Here is a 14,418-nt window from a genome sequence, read left to right as displayed (position 1 = left end):
CCAAAGGGCAATGAGGTGGAAAAATGTGGTTTTGTAAACCCCAGGGTTCTTTCCCAAGCACACAGGGTGATGCCCCCTCCAGAGGCAGAGGGGGGGGGCAGAAGTGGAAGACGTCGCCCTGGCGGCAGAGGGGGTCCGCAAAACCAAGGCGACAGGGATACGGTCCCTGGGAAGCCTTTCCAGCACTCCTGAAGGGAGGCCCGACTGTCCTGCTCTGGAGGCAGTCGGGGGTCGCTTAGCTTTATACCCTCAGGCCTGGCAAAGTCTTACCTCAGACAGATGGGTACAAAGCATTATTACCAGAGGTTACAAAATTCCATTTCTATTTCCCCCGTTACCGCAGAAAAGATTCCCAGATGTACCGCCCCATCTGCGAGAGCCTGCAGCTATAGAAATTTCAAAGCTGCTAGATTAAGAGTCATCCAACCAGTCCCGGCGGACCAAAGAGGATTCGGAACTTACTCAAGGTTCTTTTTAGTTCCAAAAAAGACAGGGGACTGGAGGCCAATTCTGGACCTAAGCAATCTCAATACCTTCGTCAAGAAAGAAAAGTTCCGGATGGTCACGCTTCAGTCGATCCTTCCATTTTTACAGAAGGACGACTGGATGTGCTCAATAGATCTCAAGGACGCATACTACCACATCAAAATGGCCAGAGCATCCAGGGATCACTTGCGCTTCAGGCTGGGAGCCAGTCACTATCAGTTTCGGGCCCTGCCCTTTGGTCTAACCTCAGCCCCCAGGGTTTTCACCAAATGCATGGCAGTGGTAGCGTCTCACTTGAGACGCCTAGGATTCCAGGTGTTTCCGTATCTGGATGACTGGCTCCTTACTGCCACCACCGAGCGTCAACTGATTCAGGCCAAGGATTACACACTCGAACTTTGTGTTCAACTCGGAATTTCCATAAATTTCGAGAAATCTGCATTACAGCCGTCACAGCATATCTCATTCATAGGAGCAGATTTGGATACCCATTGCTTGATTCTAAGACTTCCCCCAGAAAGAATAGCCTCTCTACAAAATCACATATCTCTGCTTCTGTTGTCCAAGAAATCCCCGGCCAAACTGGTTCTAAAAGTTTTGGGACTCATGTCGGCTTCCCTCATTGCAATACCATTGGGAAGACTGCACATGAGAGTTCTTCAATGGCTGCTGTTCGCACAATGGTCGTTCCAACAGTTACCACTGACACACGAAATTCACATCACAAACATTTGCAAGACACACCTATCTTGGTGGCTACAGAATTGCAATCTCACCGGCGGCCGGCCGTTTGTGCTACCCACTCCAACAGCTACAGTGACCACGGACGCTTCCTTGATAGGGTGGGGGGGCATCTTTCAGGGACAGAGAGTCCAAGGTGAATGGACCAATCTAGAGTACAACCTGCACATCAATGTTCTGGAGATGAGGGCAGTGTTCCTAGCGTTGCAACACTTTTCTTCCCTTCTACCTCTAGGGACCATTGCAGTTGAAACGGACAACATGTCCGTAGTCTGGTACATAAACAAGCAAGGGGGAACCAAATCTTACCAGTTGTGCAGAGAGGCCATGAGAATTTGGCAATGGGCAGAGTCCACGAGTCGCTTTCTAACAGCAATGCACATCCCGGGGTTATCCAACGTCATAGCAGACAGGTTGAGCAGAGCCATCCTGTTACCTCACGAGTGGTCCCTCAAACAGACAATAGCGGACATGATATTCCGCAAGTGGGGCCAGCCTTGCTGCGATCTGTTTGCATCTCCAATGAACGCCAAATGCAGAAGCTACTTCGCCCTATTACCCCCGCCAGGGGAAGTCCCCAGGGATGCTCTGATTCACGATTGGCCCCCGGGTCTCCTGTACGCCTTCCCTCCTATACCTCTGATACCAAGGTTTCTGCAGAAAGCCAAGAATCTGGAAAGGACTGTAATTCTCATTGCCCCATTCTGGCCTCGTCAAATTTGGTTTCCCTTTCTTCAAGCACACCAAATACGGGAGCCCTGGATCCTGGACCCGGAGCCAGATCTACTGACCCATTCGTCAGGGGCTCCCCACCCGTCGCTCCTGTCCCTCAGACTAGCAGCTTGGCTGCTCCGCTTCCCTTCTTAGCCAGGTCTGATCTTCTTTCTCCTGCGGTTCAGAACATTCTAGTAGCCTCTCATAAAGCTTCCACTACAAAAATTTACACTAGTAAGTGGAAGCGCTTTGTATTCTGGGCAAACTGCACAACATTTAGATCCATTAATAGCCCCACTAAACAAAGTTTTAGAGTTTCTATCCATGCTATTTCACCAAGGAGCTTCTCCTGCCACCTTGAGGGTTCAATTGGCTGCTATTTCAAACTTTCATGTAGGAGAGAATGGAGCACCTATTATGACTCATAGGCTTTGTAAGGCTTTTCTAAAAGGGTCCTTTCATATTAGACCCCCAGTCAGGTTCCCTACAGCTCCATGGAATCTAAACCTCCTTTTATCCCAACTAATGCTTCCACCCTTTGAACCAGCCTCGTCCTGCTCTTTGAAGTTCTTGTCATGGAAAACTCTCTTTCTAGTAGCTATCACTTCAGCTAGACGAGTGTCAGAACTTCAAGCTCTTTCCATTAAGCACCCATATTTGATTTTTCACCCGGATAGGGTATCCCTACGCACCAACCCGTCCTTTCTTCCCAAGGTTTGTTCAGTCAACAACATTAATCAGTCCATTGAACTCCCCACATTTTTCAAAAACCATTCCAATAAGCTGGAATACATGTTACACAAGTTGGATGTTCATAGACAACCCAGATTCTATCTAGATAGAACAAAGAATCACAGAAAAGCAGACCAACTCTTTATAGCCTTTGCGGACAACAGAAAGGGTATGGCAGTGACAAAGCGTACTCTCTCCAAATGGCTATCTGATTGTATTACTTTTGTTTATACTGCTACTGAGCAGAGTTTGCCCACCAAACCGAAAGGACATTCTACTAGATCAGTCTCTACATCTCTGGCTCATGCGGCCCGCCTACCTTTGGATACTATTTGTGCGGCCGCCACTTGGTCTAAACCACATACGTTCATCACTCACTACAAAGTGGATAGGATTTCCAGGGACAGGGCAACCTTTGGTTCCACTGTGCTCAGGAACGTTCTTCCGTGAGTCTCTCAGGGTCACGGAGCTAGGGACACTACCCATGTGTAAGAACAAACGGCGAGATTGAACACTCTCACATAAAGAAGTTATGTCCTTACCATAACGTTCCATGTGGAGTGTTCATCTCGCCTTTGTTCTTACATTCCCACCCTCAGGTCAGGAAGAACATCCAGTTTAGAGGTCTGGTTTGGCTCTCCCGCTATTGATTTCTCTCTGCTGTTGCTGCTGATTTCAGCTACGCCCTGGTATGTATGTATGTATGTATGTTTACATTCCTGTTGGGGATCTGGTATTGTGTTGCAAACTAGATCTGAGGTAAGGGCAGAGGGAATTGTGGGAGATAGGTTGGTCTCGAGCTTCTTCTCGATGCAGAGCTTTGCTAAGCGGCCGACTCGAACCCATGTGTAAGAACAAAGGCGAGATGAACACTCCACATGGAACGTTATGGTAAAGACATAACTTCTTTTTTTATCCAATGCAGCAAATCGCCTTAGTGAAGGCAGAGTTAGGGGTGTGGGACTTTGGCATTCTGGTGAGGATGCAATGGACGGGCCAGGCCTGGGCCTTCCTACTTATTTTGAGTTCATTAACAACCATAACTCTTTGTGGTTCTGTTCACGTGGCTCAAGATGGTGGTGGTGCCATGGCTGTAAAGTAGTCACTCACAGATGTTGTTCTGGTGTTAGACACTTGTTGCTGGGCTTAGAAGTTCTATATAGTCCACAACTCTTATTCTATCTTTCCTTCCTGCAGCCTAACCCATTAAATGCCCTGAAACAGATGTCTTACAAGGTTAGCAGAATGGAAAGCCTAGCTTGACTTGTTATATGCTGCAAATAACGTGATTCTGCTATTGTTCTCCTCTGTCTAGCTGGGCATGGGAGAGTTGGTAACAAATGTATTCTTTTGTGATTCAGGATATACCTGTACGTCTTTGTCCCATTCGTAATGTAGTCATAGAATTCCTACAAGAGAAGCCTAAACTCATCATCTTTGCCCCTGGATGACTGAGATGGATGTGTTTTCAGACCGTCAGGCCCATGACTATTCAGGAGACTATCTCTACACAAACCAAGAAATGCCTTTCTGTTGGGACATTGACCAGCTTCAGCTCAAGGTTTGCCTGGTTGCTGAGGTCCTTTGCTTCCACCAGATCTCCCAGTGAAAGTCTCCAAGGTGATCAAGGCTACCACAAAAGTTTTCACTCATCAGACTTATTCTGATAAATGGAACTGGTTCTGCAGTTGGATAATTAGGTGTCCAGTGACACCTAAGCTTAACAGTTTGGAGGTCATTCTGATATATATCAGTTATTCTGTAGTCAAGATGTACATTTTTGGTACCTCTTTCCATCATGACTTTATGAAGGTTAGAGCTGAGAGTCATCACTGGCTGGTTAAGCTGTGCTTTAAGGGAATTCTGCATATTAACCATTTATAAAGAACCCTTCTTTTGAGTAGAAATTTCTACATGACTGGCTAATATTCTGTCATCAAGCAGACAACAGTGCACTCTTAGTTCATGTTTGGTAGGGTAATTGGTTTTATGTCCAGTTTTCACTTATCAGAGCTATCCCAGGTAACCCAGGCTTGGCAGGTGGGCACTGGCCAAGACAGCTTATTGACCCAGAGATGATGGGCTTTATGGCAGGCACATGGGCCCTGCTGACTGTTATCATGGGTCCCTGGCTTAGGTTGCAGTAGTCTGGGTTCTCTAGCCATTTATAATTGGGAAATACCCCTGCCCTTTTTTGGTGACTTAGTCAATGTGACCAAATCACTAAAGCCAATTTTACACCATTGGCTGGCTAACCTTGGCACTGTACTCCGAATGTGATCTGTGTTCTATATAGATACAGTGCACCACAGTTGATGCTTAGTGGTTGGTCTGTACAGACCACCTAGAGTCAGTGATTCTGCCCATTACTCCATTTTTGGACTTTTTGGGTGAATGTGAGTTGGAAATGTTCAGCATGTTTTTGGGAGGACATGCAAACTCCACACAGGCATAGCTCAGAGGTCAGGATCGAACCTTGTACCTTCTGCACTAGATGCAAAGACCTTGACCAATTATGCCAACTGTCATAGAAGGTTAAGATAGGAGATGAGCAGTTCAGATTTAGATATGGATACAGCACAACCAACCCAGTGTTTGCAGTGAGACAGTTAAGAAGAAACTAGATAATGAGGAAAAAGGCCACTTGGACATTCCTAGACTTGAGAAGACCTAGGTCTCAAGAGGGTTGGTTTTGGCAGCCCTGCAATAGTTTGAAGTCATGGAAACATTGGCAGACTCACAGAAGCGTTCCCACTGTGGAGTGGGTATGCATCAGTGCTCAGCCATGAGCTCACTGCTGTTCATACTGGTGATGGTCTACATTAGCAAACAGATTACAAGGGACAGATCAACAAAGCTGCTGTATGCAAATGATGTTGCATTAGCAGACTGAACAAGAACTCCAGCAAATGATAGGAGAATGGATTGCAAAACTGAAGGCACATGGGATGAAAGTGAGTACAAACAAGATAGTAGTCATAGCAGTAAATGGAGGAAATTAGAAATAACTGAAGGTAGAGAGAGGAGGGAAAATAGTGGAAAAAGGTTAACTTCAGATGTCTATTGGGGGGGGGTAATTACAGGGGAAGTCTGAATGAGGAGGTAAAATCTAGAATCAGAGGGGCTGCATCTTACTGGCACAGCATAGCATACAATGTGTAATGGCCATCCTGGACATCCCTGGGTCAAGAGAGAATGTATGACAGAAGGATGCCAAACAAGTCGAAAAGTAAGGTGTACAAAAATAGTGGTAAATGCAGTACTACTGATTAGCACAGAAGGCAGATGGAATCTAGAGGTGGTAGAGGTAAGTGCCTGAGACTTGGTGGTAGAATGCACACTGTAGAACAGGCAAAGTAATGAGGACATCAGACCAGAAGCCAGAGTAGCTGTAATTGCAGAGAAAGTCAAGGAGAACAGATTATGGTAGTCTGGGCACATGTGCAGGACAGCAAAAGACTATTTGGTGAAGATGATTTGGGAGAGAAGGGTAGAAGGCAAGAAGAAACCAGGGTGTTCAGCAAGAGAGGTGGGTGGATTATTTGAGAGACGACCTACGACAGTCAGGCATGAGCACTGAAGAAGGTTAACAAAAAAGATGGCAACAGTTGATGCGACACCCTGACCCAATGTACAAAATGTGAAAAAGGGAGTTGATTGAGATAACAGCTCATTAGAAAATGATGCTGTCAAAGGCTACACCACTAGTGGTGTAGCTCCACTGTGGACATTTGAACAGTGAGGCCACTTGATTTTCATTTCATAACTAGTGTATTACCTGGAACTGATTAAAGAAGTCAGACCTACATTTGCAGCTTGATGTTACATGATTCGGCCCTCACCATTTTCTTTCTCTCGACTCCCAGGCGGTACCATGTTTTACTGCTTGTTTTATTCCTTCACAGTTAATCCAGTACAGAACACCCCCAGTCAAGTATTACAGGTTATGTTATCATCAGGTTATCTACATGGGCCCTTCTGCTGTGTTTTTTAACCCTTTCATCATACTCCTTTATCTGGCAGGTCTCTCCTTCCAGCAACTGCATATTGCGTTTTTTTGTAAGTCAAGAAAATGTTTAACTATGAATGTGTGCCTTTTTGTTTTAGGTTACCGGTTGTTGTTCCTCATTGTTTGGGAATAAAATTACTAGCTAATGGCTTTGGCCTAATGTGAGACAGCATGGTATATAATGGGCGATGACCATCCTTGACCCCCTGGGTCAAGAGAGAAGAATATTATTGACATGGTGCTTGGGATATCTGGGAGTTCAACAGCTTACCCAGTGGAAAAAACTCTCCCTCATAGACCAACTGATATAGTGACCACTTTCTGCATGTATACATAAGTATATTCATTCAGTATTGCTGTTTGATTTAATGATATTGTTGCTGTATCTTTCCACATGTTTTGTTTGTAGCTGTCAAGTACAGAGGTGGGAGGACTGAATGTCCTCATAAATAATTCATCAGCTGTATCCCATTGCTTTACTTTTCCTTTTATCTTCACAGCCCCCCAGTCTCAACCAGCCTACAGTCTCAGGAAGTATCGTTCCCGGACCCCTAGTCCCCTGTATCAGTCTTACCCCAATGACATTGTGTTTGATTTTGAACCTGGCCAAGTCTTCCGAGGTAGCTAGGTTATTTGGTTCCCACACGCATTTTATTTTTGCCTTTTGTACACGCCATATTTAAAGAATCACCTCTGCAACACAGTCTAACATGCATGTTTTTGGGATTTGGTTTTTCCTTATAGAAATGTGCTCATGCATGGCAGACAGTAATATATTTATTCACCATTAATGATACAGTATATGACATTGGCTGGAAGATTGTCATTTCCATCAACTAAAGTTTTAACAGTATTTTAAAATTGTGTGAGCTGCTAGGGTTTGCATTGTCTTGACTTTATGTAAATGTAGAGTAACAAAATCTGGAAGCGTTATTTTTTTTTCGCATACAAGTTAGTAGGTGTGCTTTGCCTAATCTAGGTATAGCTCACTTTACAAGACTAGCTGCTTTTCATGAGCACATACTGTGGCTGAGAATGGGTTAATTTGTTGGCTCTAGCACAGGGGTGTTGTGCCTTTGGGTTTATATACTGCATAATTTTTTAAGTAAACCAGTTGGTGAAAAACTATAATAACTTTTGCTTGGCATTTAAGGTTTCACACTACTAAAATTGTATGTTGATTCTTGGCGTTGAGTAGTTTTGAAGATGTTGCATGACTAGTGTGTAGTACATTAAATAGTACTTGTGTTTTAGAGTGAATACTTTGCCTTGTAAGAAGTCATTCTTGGTTTCTGCATTTCCTCAAGCATTGATGCCATTTATTTCATTAGAGAATAGTGGTTGCATAGGATGCCTTGTGGATAAATTAGGGAGCAACTGGAAGTAAACTTTAATTTATTTGCCTCATTTATGAAATTGTGTTTTCCTTTTCATATTATGTAGTTTGAAGCTGGATCCTCCACCTTTAGGTCAGAATATAAAAATCAGAATGGCTTTCATCTCTACCCACTGATTTACCAATTGCCTTTTATGTTTAAAAAAATCTTGCCAGTTTAATGTATGTTTGCAGAGAGAGCACTGTAGCAAACTGCCTTATTTCTGGTTATGATGATACTTTTAGCTTAATTAATTTATGAGAATAAACAACTGGAATTCAAACCTGCAAATCAGTGATGTGTCCTAATTTTTCTTACCATGGCTTTGAATCATTTATTAAAATGTGTCGTCTGTTCATGTATTTTTTAATGCATTTTGCAAGTTTTTTAAGTGAAATTGCATCTAAGTCTTGAATAGCCGATCAGCCAGTGTGTAAGACATCCAGTTAGCTAATCATTTCAGCACAGGTGTCCTGTTAGAGAATCATTTCAACACAGCTTTGTGAGGTTTTTTTTTTTCTTTTTACATCTGTTCATGGTCCACTTTGCCTGACCTTCTTCCTTCCCCACTTCTCTGATGATCCATTCATTCACCTGCCCCTACCTGCTTGTATGTAGCCTCTTGTCAGTGTGTGTATGTTGTGGGGGTCAGAGTGTAAGTTATCTTCTGAGTAGGCTTTTTTTTTTTTTTTTTTTTTTTTTTTCTGCTTTGTCAGGACTGCACAGTAACATGCTGCTGTCCAGATTACATAAGTTGCAGTAGTAGCAACAAATTGTTAGTATTGTTTACAGTAATTAGCTTTTGATTTTTTGCACTTTTATAGCATTTTTCTGGCTGTGTTTGGTGCTAATGTTTTCTGCAGTATAAAATATGGAAAAGACCTCTGGGTTTAAAAATTCCAGCTGATACAGCAATGAGACCCCACTCCAGGACATCCACAATTGAATGGTTTGCCTGGGTTCAGATCATTTGAAAGAGCAGTGTGAGATCTGCATGTCTTTCGGACAAATGACGTCAGATGAGGGTAGGAATGAGCTCATGTTGAAATGTCTTTCTGCTGTTGAATCTAGATGAGAAGACAAAGAGAGGAAAGAGAAGAGGATAGCAGAGCTACAACCCAAGGATTCCTCTTGTCTTAAGTAACCCAGGCTAGAAGATCAGCCCTATAAAACTTTCCAATCAAGAAAGAGCAGTAAGGCTTGTCCACTAGGAGTGACCCACCCCTTCCAAGAAACAAACAGTATCCATGTCCAGTGCTCCTTTTCAAAACACATATAGGGAGTTTATCCTCTTCTGACATGGTCATATTTCCAGATCTTTTGAGGAAGAGTGGGGAGCTTTTCCTTGGAGAAGATTGCTGAGGTTTGTTAGGCATCCATGGATGTAGTATCATCTGAATCACATGATGACATTTATAAAAGCAGAGATTGAAATGAGTGTCGTATCTCCCCTTTGTATCTAAGGCAGAAAGGACAAAACCCCAGCCTTCTCAGTCTTGCAGTCCTTGTCCATGCCCAGCCCCATCATGGAAAGATTCAGATCCAACACTTGTTCCACTGTAGTCTGTGTCAATGTTGAAGGAGCTTGACCCTTCAGTAACAACTCACTTGGTCATGTCATTCTTGGTGTCAGCCATTTCGTTATTGAGAGCGACTAAGCAAGAGAAGTTCGGGTCAAGAGTTCAGCGTTTGGGTCCATTTGCTGTATCCAATACCTCAGCTTTTGAATTTTTAGTGCCAAAACCAGTTTCAGGTCTGGGAGTAACTTCTGCCTGTCTCTTGGTGCTGAGCAATTTCCAATGTCAGCTCCTTCTGCACAGTGTTTGGCTTTGGCAGCACTTAATTTTGACACTTACAGGCACTTCAGTACTTGAAGTCCTGGAGAGCTTGATCTCTGTCAGGACATGACAGGTCAAGTGCACCGACTTCTTTGTCTCCACTGTGTAAAACCCAACACTCTACTGTTTTTCTCATTGATGATAGGCTGTATTGACAGCGTATGTAGAAAAGCCTCAGTAGAAGTTATCCTTCAGGATGAGACCAGTCCTCCTTCCCTTTATAAGGCTCACAATCCAAGGTTCCAAGGAAGAGAGATGTAAAAGGAGGCACGTAGACTTCCCTGCAGGGTATCTAACTCAGGACTTGTATCTCTGTGAAGGGAAGAACTCCCCACAGTCCCTTTCACATAATCCCAAATTTGGGGAAATTGTAGAATGAATGAGGCAAAGGGTGCTTGGCCTTTAGACCTATCTACTTGTATGAGAAGATTATGATGGATGCTTTTTAAATTGCCTCTTCTACATCTTTGGTGGATGTTCTTTGTGTTTCACTGTTGCAGTCATCACACTTGGGTTATCTGCCTGCAGGTAGCCCTCAGTCAACCCGAATACCAGAGACTTAGTATTTCTGCATCAGTTGCTGTCACTCCAGGACTGACATCAGGTCACCAGGGGTATAGAAACAGGCAGCCGACGTCATTACATCAGTCTTTCTTGCCAAGGAGCCCGAAGCAGAAGCAGTTCACACGAGTGCCGGTCGGCCGCTACCTGAGTTTTTCATTTACGAATTGAATCATCCTGAAGTCTTCTAAAGCAAACTACCCCATTGGGGATCCTTTTTTCTTGCTCTAACCTTACATACCTTGAGAGCATTTCCATTGGGAATGCCAAGACTATCTTCAGTCCAAAAAGAGACTCAGAGAATTTCTAGATTTGCCACAACATAGGCCTTTAGCAATACCCCCAGTCCTGGAAGTTGTTGATGTCTTTATGGACTCCAGCCTTACCCCTGATACTTTATCCCCTGCTCCTAGGAAACCAGACAGGTACTAAAGAGTACCTGATTCTCACAAATTCTTTTTCAAAAATCCTACTGCTGATCCAGAGATCATTTCCCAGGGGCCTAAAGGTATCAAAGCTACTACAGCTAAGAATCCCACCCCCTTCGGACAGAGATTCCAGAGCTTTGGACAGATGGGGTAAGAAAGTATATACCTCTCCAACTCTCGCCATTAGGGCTCTGAATTGTCAGTTTCACATGCTGAAGTACCAACATGTTATGGAACTTATTAAGCAAAAAATAGCAACCTTTACAGACTGTGCAGCAAACAAAGAATTGCAAGAGCTAATGCATTCTGTAAGCCAAGTCAGCAAGCATACATTGCAGTGTGGTTTTGACCCCCTAGAAGCATCTTGCAGGGCAGCAATCACTGGTTCTGTACTAAGAAGGCATGCTTGGCTTAAGGAACAGAGCTTGCCAGACCATGTCAAATCAAAGTTATTAGACGCTCCTTTGCACAAGCACAGTCTGTTTGACACCAAAGCAGAAGAGGTTCTTAAAAATATGGAAGAAAAAGCTAAATCTATGCAGACAGTTAAAGAATTCCTGCAAGTACAGCCTCCTAGATTCAGTAGGCATTGCCCCTTGAAACATTAGTCCTTTCCCGCCCCCTCAAGGTCATCTCAAACCAGACCCAAGGGTAACAGACCACCTAGACTACAGTCTCAGGGTATGCAGAAATCTAAGCAATGGAGTGCCTCCACCTCCAAAGCAGGGAGTGCTAAGCCACCCCCTTATGGAAAGAATTCCCAATGACTTCTCAACTCCACTCCCCACCTCTGCCCAACTACTTGTGCCCCTAGGAGGAAAACTTGCCCTTCATGCAAAAAAATGGATTTCCATCACCAAAGACTTGATGGGTCCACAACATTGTATCCCAGGGGTACAGATTTTACTTCCACTCACTGCCAACCCCAAATGGGTTCCTGACCTTCCTCCAAACCAGTGGTCAGAGGCACAAAATCATGTTTAATCCCTGCTCTCTATAAAGGCAATTCAACCTGTTCCTGCAGAACAGACAGGCCAAGGATTCTATTCCAGACTCTTCCTGGTACCCAGAAAAGAGGCCACTTGGCGCTCAATCCTAGATCTGTCAATTCTCAACACCTTCCAGGTGGTACCAAAATTCAGAATGCTCACCCTGCAGCCGCTTCTACCTATGCTAGCCAAGGATGCCTGGTTAGTCACCCTCGACTTAAAAGAAGCCTATTTGCACATCCCTATAAGGGACTCATGTAGGAAATATCTACGCTTCAGAGCAGGATCTATGCATTATCAGTTCTCTGCACTTCCCTTTGGCTTATCCACTGCTCTGAGTATTCACAAAATGCCTGGTTCCAGCCATTGCTTACTGCAGACAGAGAAATATCCAAATTTACCCGTACCTGGACGACTGCCTGATTTAGGCAGACAGTCGGGAAATACTGTTGCAGCACCTGACATTTGTAAAAAACCTTCTAACCTCCCTGGGGTACACCATCAATGAAAAGAAATCAAAATTTGTCCCCAGTCAGAAGATTGTATTCCTGGGAGTAAGCTTGGGCACAGCATCCCATATGGCATTCCTCACTCCAGAAAAACAAGCCTGTCTGACAGACTATTTTACTCAAATGGCCACCAGAACCCAGCTATCCACAAGGAAAACCCTGCAGAGGCCCTAGGATTTATGGCCTCACACATCCTGCTAATTCCATATGCAGGCTGCATATGAGGAAACTTCAGTGGTACTTAAAAAGTCTTTGGTGCCAACATTCTCAGGACCTGGAAACAGTCATTCATATCATACATTGTCTAAGGACAGAGTTTCTTTGCTGGGCAGCAGCATGCAACCACAACAAAGGACTGCCCTTTAATCAACCCCTCGCCGCCCAGTCCCAAACCACAGACTCATCAGACTATGCCTGGGGGGGCACACGTGGACGGCAAGTGCATTCAGGGCCGCTGGAGCCCAAGTCAAATTTATCTGCATATAAACCAAAAAGAGATGCTAGCTGTGCAGCACACTCTTGACAGCTTTCAGATCCCTACTGTCACCAGGACACCTGCTAATAAAAACAGACAACACCACAGTTGTGGTACATCAACAAGCAGCGGGGGGGACACACTCTTACCCACTCTACAGACTAGCCATGGCCCTGTGGAACACTGCCTTGGACATGCAGGTCCATCTACAAACTTAATTCCTGCCAGGCAGACAAAAACTCACTGACAGATGCAATTAGAGACCAGCACCTTCAACCTTCTGATTCAGAAATGGGGGACCCCAGAGGTGGATCTGTTTGCCTCCCCCTGCAATCACCAGCTCAGCAAATTCTGCACCAGGACTCCTCACAGCAGGGCCTGGAAAGTGGATGCTCTATCCTTGCAGTGGGTAAATCTCTCCGTTTATGCCTTTCCCCCCCTCTGCCCCTTCTCTCAAGAGTTTGATCAAGATAAGACAGGACAGACCAAGGACAATTCTGATTGCCCAGGACTGGCCACTCCAGCACTGGTACCCTCTCCTGCACAGCCTGTCACTGGTGCCATCTATACCAGAATCCAACCCTGCTCTCTCAGTAGGGGGGACAAATCTTGCATCCGCAACTGCAAACCCTAAATCTTGCAGCCTGGCCTATTCCGGAAATTCTCCCCCAGTACCAGCCTAAGCAAACAGGTGCTGGACGTCATTCTTGAAGCCAGAAGACCCAGTACAAGGAAATCCTATGCTGATAAGTGGAAAAGGTACTGCTCCTGGATTCACTCTAAAGGAGAGGACACAAACCTGCCCTCCCTGCCTCTAATCCTGGATTACTTAACAGATCTACTCCACAGTGGCCTATCCTTCTCCTCCACTAAGATCCATGCCTCTGCCATTTCAGCTCATTACAACAGTGAGCCCACCTCTCTTCTCTCACCCTCTTATCAAATGGTTCCTGAGAGGGGCAAACAACTTAAGGCTGCCAAGGAGGGCACCCACCCCTGCTTGGGAACTTAGCTTTGTACTGGAAAAGCTCACGCTACCCCCCTTTGAGCCTGCAGCATCAGCAGAGTTAAAATCCCTCTCTCGGAAAACTGCCTTGCTTCTGGCCATCACTTCAGCTAGAAGAGTGTCTGAGCTACAAGCACTCATGACTGTGGAGCCCTTCATTATTTTCCATGCTGACAGGGTTTCCCTCAGGACTACCCCTTTTTTATGCCTAAAGTGGTATCCAGTGTGGCTCTCAACCAATCTATCCATTTGCCAACCTTCTTCCCTAATTCTCAAAATAAAGGGGAAAGGATCCTGCACTCCTTGGACTTGCACAGACAGCTCAGATTCTACCTTGATAGGGCTAAGCCCTTCAGGAAATCTGACCAGTTACTAGTCAGCTTTGCACCAGGGGCAGAGGGCAAGGCCATTTCTAAACAAACAATTTCCAAATGAATAGCACACTGCATCCATTTCTGCTACAAGCACCATGGAAAATCTACCCCACAATGGATAAGAACACATTCCACTAGGGCTACATCTACCTCTACTGCATTTCTCAGAGGAGTCCCTAC

At 44.7% G+C, this 14,418-nt stretch overlaps 1 protein-coding gene across 1 annotated transcript in view; it reads left to right on the top strand.

The window, feature by feature from the left end:
- BRAF (B-Raf proto-oncogene, serine/threonine kinase) overlaps positions 1–14,418 on the top strand; it is a 1,627,514-nt gene that overhangs the window by 834,189 nt on the left and 778,907 nt on the right. Inside the window, exon 10 of the mRNA XM_044088485.1 lies at positions 7,183–7,302. Coding sequence (XP_043944420.1) covers positions 7,183–7,302 — 120 coding nt within the window. The remainder of the gene's footprint in view (positions 1–7,182; positions 7,303–14,418) is intronic.

This window comes from Protopterus annectens, chromosome 11.part0 (genome assembly GCF_019279795.1).
Source record: "Protopterus annectens isolate FY-2018-M chromosome 11.part0, PAN1.0, whole genome shotgun sequence".
In the NCBI taxonomy this organism is placed as follows: Eukaryota; Metazoa; Chordata; order Ceratodontiformes; family Protopteridae; genus Protopterus; species Protopterus annectens.
The sequence above is the reverse complement of the archived record's forward strand: the minus strand, read 5'-3'. Positions and strand labels throughout refer to the sequence as shown.